Here is a 19,386-nt window from a genome sequence, read left to right as displayed (position 1 = left end):
AGATACTGGAGGTTCAGTCCAGACCTCTGCAATCAAGCAAATACTGTAATAAAGCAAGTCAGATGAATTTTTTAGTTTCCCATTGAATATAAAGGTCATGTTTACACTATATTATAGCCTGTTAAGTGTGCTAAATTATTATGTCTAAAAAATTTACTACCTTAATTTAAAAGCATCAAGTGTGCTAAATTATTATGTCTAAAAAATTTACATACCTTAATTTAAAAACATGCCTTAATTTAAAAACAATGGAAAACCAAAAAAACGTTATCTGAGCTTTCAGTGAGTCATGCTGATGGAGGGACTTGCCTTGATGTTAATGGCTGCTGACTGACCAAGGTAGGGAAGGTGGCTGAAATTAAGAATGGCTGTGGCAGTGTTTTAAAATAAATCAACAGTGAATAGGTTGCCACTTGAGTTTTTCTTTTACAAGTGATTTCTCTGTAAGATGTAGTTCTGTTTGGTAGCATATACGCACAATTTAACTTTAGAAGATCACTAATCACAGCTCACTGGAACAAACAATAATAATGAAAAAGGTGGCAATATTGCAGGAAATACCAAAATGTGAATGAGGGACACACTGTGAGCAAGTGCTTATGGAAGAATGGCATTGATTGGGTTGCTTGATGCAGGGGTGTCTTACACCTGTTAGAAATGAAGTATCTGTGCTAGTTTGCTAAAATTCAGTGTCTGTGAAGTTTGCTAAAAAAATACAGGAAAATGAAGTAAGCCTATATTCAGAATTCCAAACTATAAATACAGTATTTATCTCCAGTTACTAGGTTTTTAGTTATTTCAAGAAAGTTTTATAGTTCTTTTAAGTGTTTTATAATACTGTGCTAAGAACACTTAATATGAGATCTACTCTTTAAACAATATTTTAAATGTATACTGCAATATTGTTGATACATGTATATATATATATAAAATGCTGTATAGCAGAAATCAGATCTAGAGCTTGTTTGACTCGTGAAATTTTATTCCTGTTGAATATAAGTCTCCCATTACCATCTTCTCTTAGACTCTGCCAATCGTCATTGCACTATGCACTTTACTATTTCAGATACCTTGTAAGAGTGTAATTATGCAGTATTTGTCCATCTGTGACTGATTTCTTTCTCTTAGCAGAGTGTCTTCATATAAATACAACCATAAATAATAAAATACTTTGGAATAAGCTTAATAAACAAGGTGAAAGATTCTATACTGAAAAAGTACCAAATATTAATGAAATAAGACAGAAGCATATGGTAAAATACTCTGTTTGTTTTTGGAACTTAATGTTATTAAATTCTCCCTCCTATCCAGAATTGGTCTGCAGAGTCCATACAAAATCTCTATCAGAATCAAAATGGCCTTTTTCCGGGTATAGAAAAAAACAATTTACAATTGAAATGAAACTGTTAAAGACCACAAATAGCCAAATCAATCTTGAGAAAGAACAAGGTGGAGATAACCACATTTCCTGATTTTAAAATAGTATAAATCTACAGTAACATAAACAGTAATAATACTAACATAAAGACATACACACATACGTACGTACGTACGTACATGCATACATACATGCACACACATACAGTGGCACAGAATGTAGAGCCCAGAAGTAGATCTACCCGTATATAGTCAATTGATGTTTGACAAAGGTGCTAAGAATGCACTATCAGAGAGGATAGTGTCTTCAACAAATTATATTAAGAAAACTATACATTCATTCATATGTTAAATGAGAAAACTCAACCCCTGTCTCATACACAGAAATCAACTCAAAGTGGACTAAAGGCCTATACCTAAAATCTGAATCTGTAAAACCCCTAGGAGAAAAGTTGGAAGAAAAGCTTCATGATGTTTGCCTTGGCAATGATTTTAATGTATATGATGCCAAGAATACAGTTAACAAAACCAAAAATCAGTAACTGGGAACACATCGAACTAAAATGCTATTATGTAGCAGAAGAAAAACAGTCAACAGAGTGTAAGGCAGCTTACAAATGGGAGAAAACATTTGAAAATAATTTATCTAATAAGGGGTTAATCTCAAAACATGTAAGAATCTTCTATACCTCAATAGCAAAAATACTAATAACCTGATTTAAGAATGGGCTGTGGGTTTGAATTGAGATTTCTACAGCGAAGACATTCACAGACATACTTAATTTTGCTGTGCTTTCCTTTGTTGAACCTTACAGATAGCTGTATTTTTTTTACTGATCAAATGTTGTGGCAACCCTATGTTGTCACATGATAGTTAGCTTTATTTAGGAATAAAATATTTTACTGAAATATATACTTTTTTAAGAAGATGTAATTGCACACTTAATAGGATACAATATAGTATAAACATAACTTTAATATGCACCCAGAAGCCAAAAAATTTATGTGACTTCCAGTGTTGCAATATCCACTTCATTGTAATAGTCTGGAACGAACCTGCAATGTCTCTCAGGTATGCCATTAAATGGCCAAGAGTTTAACAGTGCTCAATGTTACTAATAATCAGGGAAATGCAAATTAAAACCACCAAAAGATAGCCATTCATACCTATCTACATGCTGTTATCAAAAAAAGGAAGCAAATGTTGGTGAGGATTTAGAGAAATTGGAACTCTGGTACAATGTTAACGGGAATGCAAAATGGTGCAGCTGCTATGGAAAACAGTATGATGATTCCTCATACAAAACAGAAACAGACTGATAGACATAGGATACAAACTTGTTGCCAAGGGGGCAGGGAGTGGGAGGGGACAGAATGGGAGTTCAAAATGTAGAATAGATAAACAAGATTATACTGTACAGCACAGGGAAATATATACAAGATCTTGTGGTAGCTCACAGAGAAAAAAATGTGGCAATGAATATATATATATATGTTAGTGTATAATTGAAAAATTGTGCTGTATGCTGGAATTTGACACAACATTGTAAAATGACTATAACTCAATAAAAAATGTTTTAAAAAGATTAAAAATAGAACTACCATAGGCTCCAGCATTCTAACTTCTGAGTGTTTATTCAAAAGAATTGAAGTCAAGATTTCAAAGAGGTATTATCACTCCTGTGTTCACTGGAGCACCATTCATAATAGCCAGGATATGAAAACGGTCATTAACATATGAATGAAAAAGAAAATGTGTTTTGTACAAGTCTTTCATATTTGGTAAATTCTAAATTTCTTTTGTTTTTAGTACTCTGATAGTTGACTTGTTTTTCTTAATTTCACTTATGATTACTCTTTGCTTGTGGTAGAAATACAACTGATTTTTTTTCTTAATTTTGTATCCTGCTGAATTTATTGGCTTTGTGTCTGTGTGTGCTTTGGGCAGTTTTTATCCTTGTAAGTGTGGGCATTTGTGAATGTTGTTTCGCTGTCTGTTTAAATTGTGGCGATCTTGTGTATATGTATGTGTGTATATGACAGAGATAAAGAGTATGTTTTTTTCCTCTGCACTTATTTGCAGCGTTACATTTGGTTATAATTGTATTTTTAGCCTCAACTTACATATACATTTATTTTGAGTTAATCTTATTGCTGTGCTGATTTAATACAAGTAGCCTTAAAATGACTTTATTGTCCTCCTTTTGTTTTATACTTAAGAAATGTCTCAAGTCCTTGTTCTTCCAAGTATGTTTTAAAAAGAACATACTTTGGAATTTCTCATTACTTTTTTGTGTTATTTTGTAGGAGTTATTGTAACAATAATAGGTTTTAGATTTACTAGTACTTTTTGAAGAAGAACTGTGGGCAATGGTCTCATCTGTAAATTTGCCTGTACATAAACTACTACAGACATTGATTTAACTGTGGGAAATGTTTTGTCTTTAAAACCACGTTTATTTATAATATTTTCCAAAAGCATATTCTGGAAAAGAGGTAGTATATTTTAAAATTAAAATTACGATGTTAACTAGTTTTCCTGTTGGCTTAGACTTTGTAAAGGATAGTAGTATCACTTGGTGTATTTGCTTCATAAGAGTCCGTATTTTCAGAAGTTTTACTAAGAAGTTTAATCATGTTTGCCAATAGAAGATATCTACAGCTTTGTGACTGGTTTTACACAATATGTGAGCTTGAGGGTTTTTTCCAGTAACTTTTGTAATGCAGCAAAATTTTTAAATGCCATATTTTACTGATACCTTTTTATTTCAAAAGGTAGTTTTATTAACTGTTAGTTACTCTGAAACATGACAGTCCAGTGTTAAAAATGTATTCAGTTAATAAATAAGGACTTTTTACTCTCAATTTTTTAATAATAGAAACATGTAAATCTTCATATACTAGCCAGTTTTTAAATGATACATATACATATGTATATTTATTTCTCTTTATGGCTTGAAAAGTTAATTAAATCATGCCATTAGTTTCTTTTAATAATCTATAGCATTTCCAGTTAAAGATTTATCTTTTATTGACACATAGTTGATGTACAATATTGCATAAATTGAAGATGAATAACTGATTCACAATTTTTAAAGGCTGTATTCTATTTATAGTTCTTATAAAATATTGGCTATGTTCTCTTTGTTGAACAATATATCTTTGTAGCTTATTTATTTTATACCTAGTAGTTTGTGTTTCTTACTCTCCTCCCCCTTTCTTTTCCTTCCACTTCCCTCTTTCCACTGGTAACCAGTAGTTTGTTCTCTGTATCTGTGAGTGTTTCTTTTTTGTTTTGTCAAAGGTATATCATTTTTTTTTTGAATATCTTTCCTACTTTAGAGGAAGTATCATTCTGCAAAAGAAGCTTATGAACAGCTTTTACAGACAGAAAATCTACCTGCACAAGTAAAAGCAACTGTTTTACAACAGTTAGGTACTTAAAAATTTAAATTTTATTATATATTGCATTATTGTAAGATGGGGAGGGGTGGGAGCAACTTTAATTCTGCTTTAAAAGTAAGTTTTCATTTAATCTGTGTTTCAGAATTAATTGTGATGTAAATTACTTTGAGATTGTATTTAAAGTGAGTAGTTTATATGGTAAATGTTTCTGTTATATATGTGTTCTTTTCTTCTTTTGGACAAAGTTGATGGATTTATACATACTGTCTAGCACAGTTCATTTCAAAATTCATCTAAATACAGTGCTTTATTACAGCCAGTCCTTTTAAATTATCAGTATTATCCCTCAGTAACTGACCTTCAAAGGAGATTGGACTGTTTCCATGAGCTTAACACTCTATGAAGTTAATTAATGAAAATAATTCAGATGGCTAGTAAGGGGCCATTGAGCTTGCTTTCATAGGTTATTTCATAAGTGAATTAATGGAAACACCTCACCTAAAAACTATAGAATATTTTATTTTGAATTTCCTTCAGCTATTTGTTACATTCTCCTGTATTAAAAGCAGACATTTGGTGTTCAGAAATAATGTGAAGTGATACTACTTAGTATCTACTTAGTGGTTAATACTGAGTAGATGACTACTACTTAGATGATGGTAAGGATACTCCTCAGTAATTCTTTTTGTTGTTTATTTTATCTTGTCTGTATTTGGTACCTGGGTTGGGTTTTTAAAATTTGTTCTTCCTTTTACTCCTTCTGTTTGGTTTTCAGCAAATAGTTTTAAATTTTAATCAAGTTGTGATGTGAATATTATTCTAATGGAATATTTTATCATAATATCAAAAGCAATTATAGTTTTGTTTAGGTGATAGTTTTGCAAAGTAATTTTATACACATGAATTGATTTGTAATTAAAACACTAATTTTTATTTGTCTTAAATGTTTAACATTTATCATGATCCAATCTTTCCATTGTCTCTATAGCTATAACCTGTTTATTAATCAAGCACTCTTAAAACTTTTTGAACTGATTTTTTGTCGTTTAGATACCCATATAGCCTTGAAAGTTTTTTGTCTGTAGTTTTTGTTTATAATTAAATGTTGTTATATTTAGGATTATGTCAAAATAACTAGTGTCAGTAAATTGTAGGGTCTTTGGTAAGGTTTTTTCATTTAATGATTTATCTTTCAATATGTTTAATTTTATTTATCCCTGAGAAATAAGTAGTGACTTAATAGACTGTTTTCCAGATACTGTAACCTTTGAAGAATAAGTATATTAGTCTTTATATTTTTTTATTTATTACTTGGAATTTTTTCAAAATTAAGTTTAGAAAAGGAGAATCTATGGCTTCTGTGCAGTAGCCCAGATCATTTAAATTTTTCTCATTCTTTAAGAGCCCTTTGTAGCTTTGTTATATCTTTTTGTGTGAAAGAGATTTTCCTGTAGCTATCTTTGGTAGCTTTAAATTTGGGGAAAGTTTAATCCAAGATAAAAAAAATTTACTTTAATTAATTTGTATTCTTTAAGCTAGAAGAATAGTTGAATTATAGGTAAATGCTTGCAATTGTTTAATTGTAGGATGGATGCATCATAATGTGGATCTACTGGGAGACAAAGCCACCAAGGAAAGCTATGCCATTCAGTATCTCCAAAAGTCACTGGAGGCAGATCCTAATTCTGGCCAGTCTTGGTATTTCCTTGGGAGGTGAGACCAGACACTCAGGTTGTGCTGCCTAGAGTTGATTTATAATCTAAAATGTTAGGATTACAATGTAGTTAGTGACATTTTATTTTAAATACATTATAACTAAGATTCTTGGGAGGTGAAACTGGATCACTATAAATTTGATGCTTTTACTGAGAAATTCTTATTTTGCTTACTAGATTTTATTTTCATGTGGCTTGAATTACTGCTTGTTTTCAAATAATTTTGAGTTTTAAAGAATTTTTTTCAGATGCTGATGACTAGTATTGTTTTCCTATTCAGAATTTAAATTGTGTTCCTTCTATTATTTCTATCATTTCAAAAATGTGTTTATTTAACAAAATTTATTTTCATTCAACATAATGACCATCAGTAGCGTAAGTCTACTTAAGCTGTTTGGGGTCTAACTTTTCATTCCACCTATTAATGAAATGATTGCATTAGATCTGTTAGGTACATTTTCTTAAGGTTATAAGTTTAATTGTCCTAGTTGGTTTAACTGTAAATCTTGCCCCATTCCTTTTCACATTGAAATAGTTTTTTGTTTTGTTTTGAAAGTTTGTTTTAAAGCCTAATTCAAATTTAGTTTTTGTGTTTTTATTAATTTTTTTTTCTGGTCTCCCCCAGGCTGATGAGAGTCTAGTTTGAGTTGCTTTTCAGCTTGCTTTTTTCTCCTTTACTAAAGGTCCTCACAGAGAAGCTAAATCTTTTCTATTTTACATTGCCTAGCAGTATGCCTTGAGGAAACCAGTATTTGGACTAAGTAAAATAGCATTTGAGTTTGGAGCTAATATCATTACTGCCTTTGCACAATGCACATCTTAATACATGCTGTGACTGTGAAAAGAGGCTTATTATTAGAAAGAGGGGTAGGTTTGATGTCTAATCTATAGTTTTTTATTAGCACTCTTATTACAGTAGATTAAGAGTATGACCTAAGATTTTTTTCCTTTTGATTCAATATAAAAATTTGTAGCATAGTGTAATATACATTGTATATATGTCTCCTTATATAAAGGATCATTCTTCCTATTACTATTTAATTACAGCCATATATAATCAGGATATAATGAATATGTATAAAATCAGCATTTTAGTAATGATACACTTTTCCATTTCTTTGACAACTGCAGTATTCCACAGAGAGCTTTATTGAACTTAACTGAATTTAAAACACCTGCATGTGTTTTACTTTTAATATTTTTGGATAAAAAGTTCTGCAAGTACAGAACACTTCCTTGATTTCTCAAAGAGAAGATGCTGATGTGTTTTGGGTTATCATTTTAGACAGTTAATTTTTTTTTTAGTCTTAATTTTTTTCTATGGCTTTGTTTCCCTTAGTCATATTTGCTGCCTTTTGGTACTGCTTCTGATTGGCTTTATTGATAGAAAAAAATCAAATTTGTGAAAAACTGTATTTCAAAATTTATTGAAGTTCTGAAAGAAGATCTCATTTGCTCTAAAATTCATGGGGATTGATGACAGTATTTCAGAAAGTTAGTCACGTCTGTGTTCAAGGCTGTGTTTCATATTACTGTTGCTATTTGATTGGGATGTATGTATCAAAGTGAGATGGGGATGGGATAATACAGTTATACTAACACTGGTAATGGCTATGTTAATAATCTCCCATAGTCAGAAAACAGAATTGGATATGGTCAGGCAGCCGTTTGCTTCGCTGCCTCATATCACGGGGGGGGGGGGGGAATAAATTCAAAGAATTAAAGTAGTTTTCTCAAGGTCACATAGCTAATTGGTGTCACAGAAAGAGCTAGTACCCAGCTTTAGTCAGTAATTCTTCTGTTACACTGGTATGCCTCCAAGGAACCTAGATAAGTTGTGTTAGAGGGAAAGGCCTTGGTGATTGGACTAGATGTACTTGGTTGACTTTCTTTTTTGATTTTTAAAAACTGGAATGTAAAAATGCTGGTTTCAGGAAGTACTTATTTCTTCTGCATAAATGCTAGAATATATATTTTATATATATTTTATACATGTATATAGCATTTGTCAGCTAATCTGAAATTTGTTTTGTTAAAAAAATTTTTTTTGTCTGTTACTATTCATATCATCTCTGAAGTCTTTCCCTGTTTGCATTACTATTTTTCATTCTGCCTCCAAGTTATAGGTTGTATGTAGTCTTTGAAATTGCTATCTCTGTCTCTTTTACTGACATTTCTGCTGTCTCAACCTACAAGTTAGCCATTCTTTAGACTTATTTCTAACCCTCTCTTGTGTGCAGTTTGATACTAACTATATCTCAGTTTTGTATTTTTCCCTGAATTAAGTGTTATGGGTATCTTAAGTTCAGAAACGAAAATTTGGATGTACTACTGAAATTCATTATCAACATTTAGTTTCTCTTTGTATTTTAGCACTGTATTCTTGTGATGTAGGAAATTTAAGAATAGATAGAGCTCTGTGTATTTAACCCTTAGTGTTATAGCACCAAACAAACATGGGCTGTATTTCAGTAGAATTCATTATATAACATGTATTAGCACTCATAAAAGAGAAAATTCATTTAACAGCAAATTATAAAGTAGATTAAAATCACTATGTATAAATTCATATATGTAAGCACATATGGACACATACGTGTTAGCTAATTAATTTTCCCCTCTCCATAAAAATCATTTCACAGATTAATATACTTAATGTAAACATTTGTGGAATATTTTATATAAATGTACATATTTGTATTTATATATCTGTAATCTGTCTATTCCCTCCCCTTCTTTCAGGTGCTACTCAAGTATTGGGAAAGTTCAGGATGCCTTTATATCTTACAGGCAATCTATTGATAAATCAGAAGCAAGTGCAGATACCTGGTGTTCAATAGGGTAAGGCTTATGTATGTAAAATATATAGTATTTTAATTGATACGTAAGTTCATTGAAATACATTTTTGTGTATTAATATTATACTCTATCAGTTTTAGACAACTTTATTTCTCTTTCCAGTGTGCTCTATCAGCAGCAAAATCAGCCTATGGATGCATTACAAGCCTATATTTGTGCTGTACAATTGGACCATGGGCATGCAGCAGCCTGGATGGACCTAGGCACTCTCTATGAATCCTGCAACCAACCTCAGGATGCCATTAAATGCTATATAAATGCAACTAGAAGCAAAAACTGTAGTAATACTTCCACACTTACAGGAAGAATTAAGTTTTTACAGGTAAAAATTTTAAGTAGCATTTTCTAAAAAAATGTTTTCATACAATAAGTGGCACAAGGAGGGTGGCTGGAAAGTTTGTCTATTTTTCTTTTGATGTCAATAACTTTTTTCCATAATTTTTAATACTTTGTGATATTTTACTTTTCACTTTAAGTAAGATACACTATTTAAAATGTTCTTTTGCATCTCTACTTTGTTGATACATTTTTAATTTGCATGATTTTGTTTGCTATCTACATTTTTAAGTTAATAGCATTTTACAAAAAAAAAAAAAACACAAACATTGCTTTTTACTCTTCCTTGAAATTTCATGAGAAGGTATCCATGAGATTCTGAAAAACAGAACTTAACTTTGTTCTGATTCTTTCAACTATATTTTAGTTGCCCTCCTTATACTTAGCATATATCTGAAACCCCAAATTTAGAATTAAAAAAAAAATACCTGTAACATTGAGGAAGTTTTAGTGGACTTGCTCTTACTCAAGTAGGCCTGTGTTAAATTTGCTTTTTACATAATTTTTCCTAGGCTCAGTTGTGTAACCTTCCACAAGGTAGTCTACAGCATAAAACTAAATTACTTCCTAGTATTGAGGAGGCGTGGAGCCTACCAATTCCCGCAGAGCTTACCTCCAGGCAGGGTGCCATGAACACAGCACAGCAGGTGAGAAGTTGGGTTATCTTCTGTAGGTGCCCAGCTTTAAGGGTTCTTTCCAACTGGTAGTGGTCAGACTTAAATTATTAAGTGTAGGTTGGCTTTTTTAAAAAATAGAAATTCTTCACATTAATGGCAAAGGGATTTTGGATAAAAATAGAATTCCCTCTGATACGGGAAGAAACTTGGGTATCAGTTTAAAACTTTTATATAGTTTCAAGATTTTGAAAGGGATTTCTTAATGGACTGTTATACAGTGGTTTATTTAATTTTTTAAAAACCAAGTTTTTTGAAAGAAGGTACACATTCCTCCATTGATGATTCATTTGATTTTGAATAATTGAAATCCATGATGTACACATAGTTTTGAAAAGTTTGCAGCTTATAAAGTTTTATAGTTTGAACGTATGAAGTAAGAATGTGTAGAACCATATTTTTGTTTTACTTCTGTGATCCTTAGGCTTACAAAGCTCATCGTCCAAATACTGAACCTGTGTTAGGCCTCAGTCAAACACCAATTTCACAGCAGTCCTTGCCAGTACACATGATTACTTCTAGCCCAATAGATGGCCTGTGCAGTCCTGCCAAGAGGAAAAGAACATCTAGTCCAATAAAGGTATATATACATTATAGAGAAATGGAAAACCCCAATCAAAAATGAAGCTGTAAGTCTTCTGAAATTTGCCTGTCTTATATTTTAAATTATATGCATCACAGAGTGAAAAGTTTTTCAGTTATTTTTCTATTATAAGCAGAATTTCCTATCCTGAAATTGTAACATAATTTAAATATAGAAAGTAGAGATAATTTTATGTTCATCGAGTTAATTTATTCATTTCCCTGCTTTTATGAATTTAACATACTTCTTTCCACCACTTTCTACAGACATTGAAATAAATCAGGTGTTGGATATAATGGACAGCTTGTTAGATCTTTGAGTCATGGTTTACGTAAGAGCCTTTATATTAGGTGGAATTAAAGAATGAATGACATCTCAAATTCTTAAGTTTCCAAATTAGTAATGCACTAAATACTTTTAAATGATTTAAAATACAAGCTTTATTTATTTGTAAGTACTCCAATTCCTTGTCATTTGGTATCTTATTAGTCAAAAGTTTTGGTGTATAGATTTAACCAAATAATTTTTAATTTTTAAAAATAAATTTTCCTCAGAATAGTTCTGAGAACTGGAATAGTGGCTACACTGTTTCACATACTTCAGTACAGCAACATATTCATTCATGGTATTTGACACCACAGAAATTACAGGTATGAAATATTATTTTGAGAGTTACAATCCCCTATTTTAAAGCAGATAGATGTAGGAAGCTTTAAGCTTTCTTAGGTATGAATTATGAATTCTTAAAATAGAATGACTGTAAGCTAAATTAATATGTACATAGGTATGATATGTCCACCTTTTCCAGAGTAATAAAGGTCATAATTCAGTTTTGTTCTTAACTTATTTTTAAGAAATAGTACATTCATTCAGTTATTAGAAGGTAAGGTACACAGGTTTAAAGCCTCCTTCCAGTCCCTACCTCCAAGCACTTAACTTCATTTTCCTACAAATAATATTAATAACTTGTTTTATTTTCTTTTTTACTGGAGTTACATTGTATGTGTACAAGAAAATACAGTGCTTTCATAGACTTCCTTGTCTTCCCTCCTGTCAGGGAAGCCACTCATTATTTAACTGGATTCTTATTGTTAGGCTTTAATGTCATTTTCTGTCTAAAGCATACAATTATGCTTTTAGTACAGTTTTGTATGACACATTTTACAGTTAAAAAGCCTTCTCTAAGAAAATTGTCATTTCCTTTCTGTGTAATATATTTAACTTAACGCACAAAAATTACCTTCCTCAGATTAATTTTTGATTTTTTTAATCTTCCTTGGCTTTCTGTAAGGACTTCATTTTGCGACTAACTACTTTTTGTTAGGAATCACTGTTATATGTCACCACATAAGACTTTGGAGTTTGTAGTCTTTTTAGTGACAGATTGCCTGATAGTGACATCTCTTTGATTTAGCTTTGTATACTTTTTCATTTTTCTAGCACTTGGAACAGCTGCGTGCAAGTAGAAATAATTTAAATCCAGCACAGAAACTGATGCTGGAACAGTTGGAAAGTCATTTTGTCTTAATGCAAAAAGTATGTATACCATTTTCATTCTAATATTCATCATCATGTTAATTTTTTTGACTTCGGAATCATTTAAGAGTATGTTAATACTTAAGTCTTTACATGTAGTCAATAGAATTTATATATCTGAGCTCTAAACACTTCTAATGGACATTTTTTAATAAATAGCTATAAATTAATTTAGAACAAAACACTTGGTATTTTACCTTTTTGCATAATATTTCAGGCGTGTTCTGTGGGGTTTTATTATTTTATATTTAACAAGATATTTATATTGATGTGAAGATCTTTTAAGGATTGTTTGTTATCAAGGATGGGTGTAAGCATAATTGAATGGCTATTTGAAATCCCCTATTTCATGATTGGAAATAAGGCCTTTAAATAACTGACTAAGAAATAATTTTTAGATGCTTTCTTTTGCTGTGAACCAGTAGTGAGATTTCTTTAGCTATATATAATGAGAAAGATTTTGTTTTACTTACATGAACATATCTTTCATTTTAATAATATGTATATTTTAACCTCAAGAGATTAAATGTTGTAATAAAATTGGGGTTGTATTCATTACACTTTTTCAGAGTCACACAAGCAGGTTTTCTTTTTTGTTTTTGAAGATGAGACAAACAGGACAAACTACTGGAATTTCTAATGGGCCAATAGCTGACTCATCACTGCCTACAAACTTTCTCTCTAGCCAGCAACCACATTCTGCTCTACCCAGAGTACCTAGTGTCTCTCAGCCTCAAGTGCGCTCTGCTTGTTTTGAAAAGGCTTTGTCCAGTGGACCTTTTCCTGCAGGCTATCCTCCTTGCGGCACATCAGAAATGCTAGGGAGTACAGACACTGTTTTGGTAGGCAGTAATTATATAACAGGAAATGGAAGTAATGGAAATGTGCCTTACCTGCAGCAAAACACACTCACTCTACCTCATAACTGCACAAACCTGACCAGCAGCACAGAAGAGCCATGGAGAAAACAGCTATCTAACTACACTCAGGTAAAAAAAAAAAAGATTAGCTGCTTTGTTTGCTATTACAAAATAATTTTTCTTTGACTTGTATCCTTTTTGAGGAGAAGAAATTAAAATTTAAGGAGTATTTTTATCTTTAAACATGATTTTAAATAATTCATAATTATCTGAGGATTTTGTTATAATATTAATACTGCATTATAACCTCTGTGCACATGAATATATTTACTTATCCAGTATAAATTAAGATACATAAATTAAGTTAGACAGTCTGCAAATAAAGAAAAGGAAGGGAACAAAAACACAGCCTCACAATTCTTTCTAATCCACTGCTAATGAATTAAGGCCTCATGACCATGTATTTTAATATTTGCAATATTTAATAGCTAAAAATATTCCTTGCAAAAGATCACTACTGTGCTGGTTATAAAGCATTTATTTTAATGTAGTAAAAAATACTAGTGATATTTCATTTACCATAAATTACAATAAAATATGACTTGCATTATGGAAGGAATATAGCTTAGGAGAGTACCAACATGTTACTGTCTCAGAAAACTCAGAGAATTTGTAAGGAGAAAGGCAGATCAAATGTGGCTACAATATAGTTTATGAAGAAGGAGCATGAGAGATGAGGCTTAATTTATGAAGTACTTGATTTATCCTGGGGGCAAATGGGAGCCATTAAAAGTTTTGATGTAGAGGTAGATATTTCTTGAACAATCTCTTCTTTAAAATTTATTAATTGAGTACATTTTTAGAGCACTTTAAAAATGATTTATAGAAAATCGAGCAGGAAATATGAAAAGTTCCCCAAACTTTTCCCGCTCATGGTTTCCCTGTTCCTGAATATCTTCTAATAGTGGGATATGTGAGTTTCAGTTGTTAAGACAATATTAATACATTGTTACCTAAACCCCATAATTTACGTTCTGATTCATTTTTTATGTTGCACATTGTATGGATTTTGACATTTATGACATGCATCCACTTTCATAGTATCATACAAAATAGATTCACTGTCCTAAATATACCCAGTGATCCATTTATTTATTCCTCCTGCTTCCCTTGAATATTTATATGTGGAAAGCACAGATCTATTTATTGTCTATATAGTGCCTTTTCCAGAATGTGACGTTGTTAAAAATGTAGTAAGTTACATTTTTACAATGGCTTCTTTCACTTACAGATACTCATTTAGGTTCCTCTGTGTCTCTCTTTGAATGATAGCTGATTTTTTTTTTAATTACTGATTAATAGTCCATTGTTTGGATTTACCCCACTTTGTTTATCCATTCATTTAGTGAAGAAATTCTTCATTATTTTCATGTTTTTGCAGTTGTGAGTAAAGCTACTATAAACATTCATGTACAGATTTGTGTGGACATAAATTTTCAGCTTACTTAAGTAAACACTATGAAGCATGGTTGTTGAATTGTATCACAAGAATATGATTAGTTTTGTATAAAACTGACAGCTGTCTTCTAAAGGTGCTGTTACATTTTCATTGCCTCTTGCAGTGACTGAGGCTTCTTTCTGCTCTGGCTTCTTGAAAAAACAACTGACAGTTGCTCAGCTCAGGCAGATATAAACAAAGTCCCATAGACTGGATGGTTTATGAACAAAAGAAATTTTTCATAGCTCTGGAGTCTGGGGAGACCAAGGTCAAGGCATCAGCAGATTTTGAAGTCTTTTGAGGGCCCTCTTCACTATTGGTAGTCAGCTTTCTGATCACTGTTCTCACATGGCAGAAGGAGCAGAGGAATTCTCTTAAGTCTTCTTTTATAAGGCAAAGAAATTCCCTTCTTTGAAGGCTCCACGCTTACAACCTGATCACCTCCCAAAGGCCTCACCTCCAGATACCATGAGGACAATTTCAACATAGAAATTCTGTGGGGACACTTTCAGTTTGTGGCCTCGGTGTTTTGAATTTTAGTAATTCTAATAGGGTTATAGTGGATCTCATTGTTTCAGTTTAAAATTGCTAATGATTTTGGCGCCATTTTTTCAATGCTTATTTGCCATCTGTATATTCCTTGATGAGGTGTTTGTTCAGATCTTTTGCACGTTTCTTAATCAGGTGGTTCATTTTCTAGTTAGGTTTTAAGAGCTTTTTTCCCTGTATTTTGAGTAACAGTCTTCAGTCAGGTACATCTTTTGTAAATAGTTTTCCCAGTCCCTGCTTGCTTTCTCATTCTCCTGCAGTGTCTTTCATAGAGCAGAAGGTTTTAATTTTAAGGAAGTCTGGTTTATTAATTCTTTCTTTTATGATCAGGTTTTAAAAGTGTATGTAACAAGTCATCACCATGCCCAAGATGTGTTAATTTTTTAATATATTGACTTCTAGGAGTTTCATACTTTTACATTTTACCTTTAAATCTGTAAATGTTTTTTTGTTGTGTGTTTGTTGCTGCAATGCCGTTTTTGCATACTTCTGAAAAAAGTTTCTTTATATAAATTTGAATGAATTTCCATTTCTCTCCCTGTCGTTAGGAATTACTAATTTGCTTTTTGTCTTTAAGATTCACTTGTATAGGGATTTAAAGTGAATAGAATTCTACCTTTTTTCTTTCTTTCTTTCTGACTTATTTTCTTTCTCTTTCTCTTTCTTTCTCTCTCTCTTTCTTTATCTCTCTCTTTCTCTCTCTCTTCCTTTCTTTTCTTCCTTTCTTCTTTCTTTCTTCCTTTTTTCCCTTTCTTTCTTCCTTTCTTTTCTTCCTTTCTTCTTTCTTTCTTCCTTTTTTCCTTTCCTTTCTTTCTTTCTTTCTTTCTTTCTTTCTTTCTTTCTTTCTTTCTTTCTTTCTTTCTTTCTTTCTTTCTTTCTTTCTTTCTTTCTTTCTTTCTTTCCTTCCTTCCTTCCTTCCTTCCTTCCTTCCTTCCTTCCTTCCTTCCTTCCTTCCTTCCTTCCTTCCTTTCTTTCCTTTCTTTCCTTTCTTTCTTTTCTTTCTCTCCTCCCTCCCTCCCTTCCTTCCTTCTTTCCTTTCTTTTTTTTTTTTTTGTTTGTTTTGGTTATTATTGCATTGTGTTTGAATTTATCTTATTTTTAATCTGTTTATTCATTTAGGAATATTTGTCTTCTGTCTAGTTTAAGATATAAAAATGTCAGCAGTGCTTGCTGTTGTTAGCATTTGTATAAAAGTCTTTGTGTGTGTATGTTTCCATTCTGTGTCTTGGGAGTCTCTATGAGTGGAATTGCTGGGTCATGTGATAAATGTGTTTAACTTTTTAAGGACTTTCTGAAGTCTTATCCAAAGTGACTGTACCATTTTACATCCCTAACAGCCATTTATGAGCCATGTAACACTTACTCCATATTCTTAACACATGACATTGATAGTTTTTTATTCTAGCCATTTTAATGGATGTATAATGGTTCATGTTAAGGTTTTATTTTCCGTATTTTTAGTACCTAATTTTTTTTATGTGCTTGTTTGCTATTTTTCTATTTAGGCATGTTTCCTTTTTTTGATGTTGATATAATTTTTTAAAAATTATTCTTAGTACAAGTTCTGTTTGAGACATAGATTTTGCCATTATATCCATCCAGTCTGTGAGTTGTATTTTCACTTAATTAATGATGTGTTTTGAAGCAGATATAATTAATTTTACTTAAGGTGTTTTATCAAAAAATTTAAAATTTATTGTTTTTGATATCATGTATAATAAAGCTTTGCCAAAAGCAAGGTTAGAAAGATTTTCTGCTATACTTACTTACATAATTTTTGTAGTTCTGTTTCATCCTTTAGTTCTGTCATTTTGAGTTATGATTTTATACCTTGTTTTGTATAGGAATATCCAGTTATTTCAGCACCATTTGTGAAAAACTTTTATTCTTTCCGCCTTGCTAGCTTGGTCAAAAATTAGTTTTCCAAGTTTGTAAATATAGTTTTACTGTTTTGTTGTGCTAATCAATACAGTGTTTTGTAATAATCCTACATTGTGTTGATCACTGTAACTTTATATATTTTGAAATTTAGATAGTATATCTCTAACATTCTAATTATTTTCAAAATCAAGTTGATTGTGTTTTGTTTTTTGTGTCTTTGTATAATTTTTGAATTTGGCATATCAGCTCTTACCAAACAGTGCCTCCTGACATTTAGTAGGGCTTATTTTGTATGTATATGTATGTATAAGTCAAATTGTCATGTTTATAATATTAATTTTTCTTAACTGTGAACATAGTATTTCTCCATTTACTTAATCCTTTTTTAATTTCTATCAGACATGTTTTTATTTGGTGATGAATAGAATTATATTCTTAATTTATTTCCAAGTCATTTTTAAGGTATTTCCTAATTTCTGTTCTGATTTACTAATTTGGGATATTGAGAATTCTTGGTTTATTTTCCGAAGTTAGACAGTTTAGTTGATTTTATTACTTTTCATATCTGATGTGATTCCACTTTATTCAGAGATCCTATTTTGTATGATTTAATTCATATTATTTTATTGACACTTGATTTTTATCCTTTGTGATGGGAACTTGAAAAGAATATATATTCTGTTGGTATTGAGTAAAGTGTACTACTACATGATACATAGGTTAAGTTGGTTTATATTTCTGAATTTTTTTTATATCTTTGCTTATATTTTGATTATGTTTTCTGTCAGTTACTGATAATAGGCTTAATTGAAATCTCCCAACTATTATTACTGAACTATATATTTCTCTTTTACATCTGTCAGGTTTGGTTCATATACTTTGGGGTTTGTTGTATGATGTATATTTATGTGTAGTTTTTAAGAAGATATAACCCAATGTAGTAACTTTTTTTTTCATTGAGAACTTTGCATCTTTCAGTCCTATTAAATTTTTTTATGTAATATATTCTTTGGTATTAATATCACCAGTCCAACTCAAACTGTTTAGTTTGCATTAAATATTATTTGTCATTTCTTTACTTTCAACATTTTCATGCCTTTGAAGATAAATGTCTCTTGGATAAGTATAGTAACATATATAGTTGGATCTTGATGTTTTTAACCGATCTGATAGTTTTTGCTTATTTGGGAAGATTTCAGTCTGTTTGTATTTAATGTCGTTATTAATGTGGTCTTAATTTCCACTTGCTCCTTTGCTCTTTGTTTTCAAGCTGTGTCATCTGTTTTGTGTTCTTCTATTCCATATTTGCTGACTTTTCTGTGTTTATTTGTTGGTATAATTTTGAATTCTTTTAATATAGACTAGCAATTTTCATCCATTTTCTTACTCTTTCTGGTATTATTGCCATATGTATTAACATACATATATATTTATAAGCCCAATAATACAGTGTTAAAAGTGCTTTAAACATTTGTATGTTTTAAAGACAGGAAATATAACACATACACACATACAGGTTTTTAGATTAATCAACATTTAAAAATTTTCACTGCTGTCACTTTCCTTGTGGACAGAAGTTATTATGTAATGTCATTTCCTTTCAGGTGAATTATATTTGTTAGTATTTTTTTGGTGGTCTTGTAACCCTGTGCTTGCTTGTGTTTTTTTTTTTTAAGAAATGTCTTTGTTTCCCCTTTGTTTTTGAAGTACAGTTTAACTTTACTTAGAGTTTTCATTAAGCATTTATTTTCTCATGAATACTTTGAACATGTCATTCCATAGATTTAGCTTTTATGAGAGTCTCTTCATCATATTACTTCAGATTTTAATGCGATGTCATTTTCTTTGCTGCATTTGGATATTCTCTTTGTAGCTTTTAGTATTATTATGATGTGCTAGGTGCAGTTGCTTCTGTGTTTATTTAGTGATTCTGACCTTTTTGAATTTGTAACAAAATTTTTCATTAGTGTGACAAGTGTTCTTTGATTTCTTCATGTATTGTTTTTAGGAACTTTTTTTATATTTAGGAATTTTTTTTGGATACTGGTCATTTTTAATCTCTTGTAGCCTTCTGTTTTCTTTCTTTGTGGCCTTTTTTTTTTTTTTCCTAGCT

At 31.0% G+C, this 19,386-nt stretch overlaps 1 protein-coding gene across 9 annotated transcripts in view; it reads left to right on the top strand.

Moving 5' to 3' along the window:
* LOC135320411 (lysine-specific demethylase 6A-like) overlaps positions 1-19,386 on the top strand; it is a 133,432-nt gene that overhangs the window by 64,292 nt on the left and 49,754 nt on the right. For 2 of the 9 annotated variants that reach the window (XR_010379572.1, XM_064483511.1), the window contains exons 9-16: positions 4,720-4,813; positions 6,369-6,495; positions 9,240-9,338; positions 9,459-9,678; positions 10,205-10,339; positions 10,791-10,946; positions 12,390-12,485; positions 13,091-13,474. Coding sequence is in view for 8 of the 9 variants with exons in the window: in XM_064483511.1 (XP_064339581.1) it covers positions 4,720-4,813; positions 6,369-6,495; positions 9,240-9,338; positions 9,459-9,678; positions 10,205-10,339; positions 10,791-10,946; positions 12,390-12,485; positions 13,091-13,474 (1,311 nt within the window). In the remaining variant the exon portion in view is untranslated. Of the gene's footprint in view, positions 1-4,719; positions 4,814-6,368; positions 6,496-9,239; positions 9,339-9,458; positions 9,679-10,204; positions 10,340-10,790; positions 10,947-11,503; positions 11,600-12,389; positions 12,486-13,090; positions 13,475-19,386 lie in introns of all 9 variants that reach the window. The other 7 variants (XM_064483515.1, XM_064483517.1, XM_064483516.1 and 4 more) reach the window with 7 other exon arrangements.

This window comes from Camelus dromedarius, chromosome Y (genome assembly GCF_036321535.1).
Source record: "Camelus dromedarius isolate mCamDro1 chromosome Y, mCamDro1.pat, whole genome shotgun sequence".
Classification (NCBI taxonomy): Eukaryota; Metazoa; Chordata; class Mammalia; order Artiodactyla; family Camelidae; genus Camelus; species Camelus dromedarius.
Note: the sequence above shows the minus strand (reverse complement) of the source record. Positions and strands in the feature narration are given on the sequence as shown.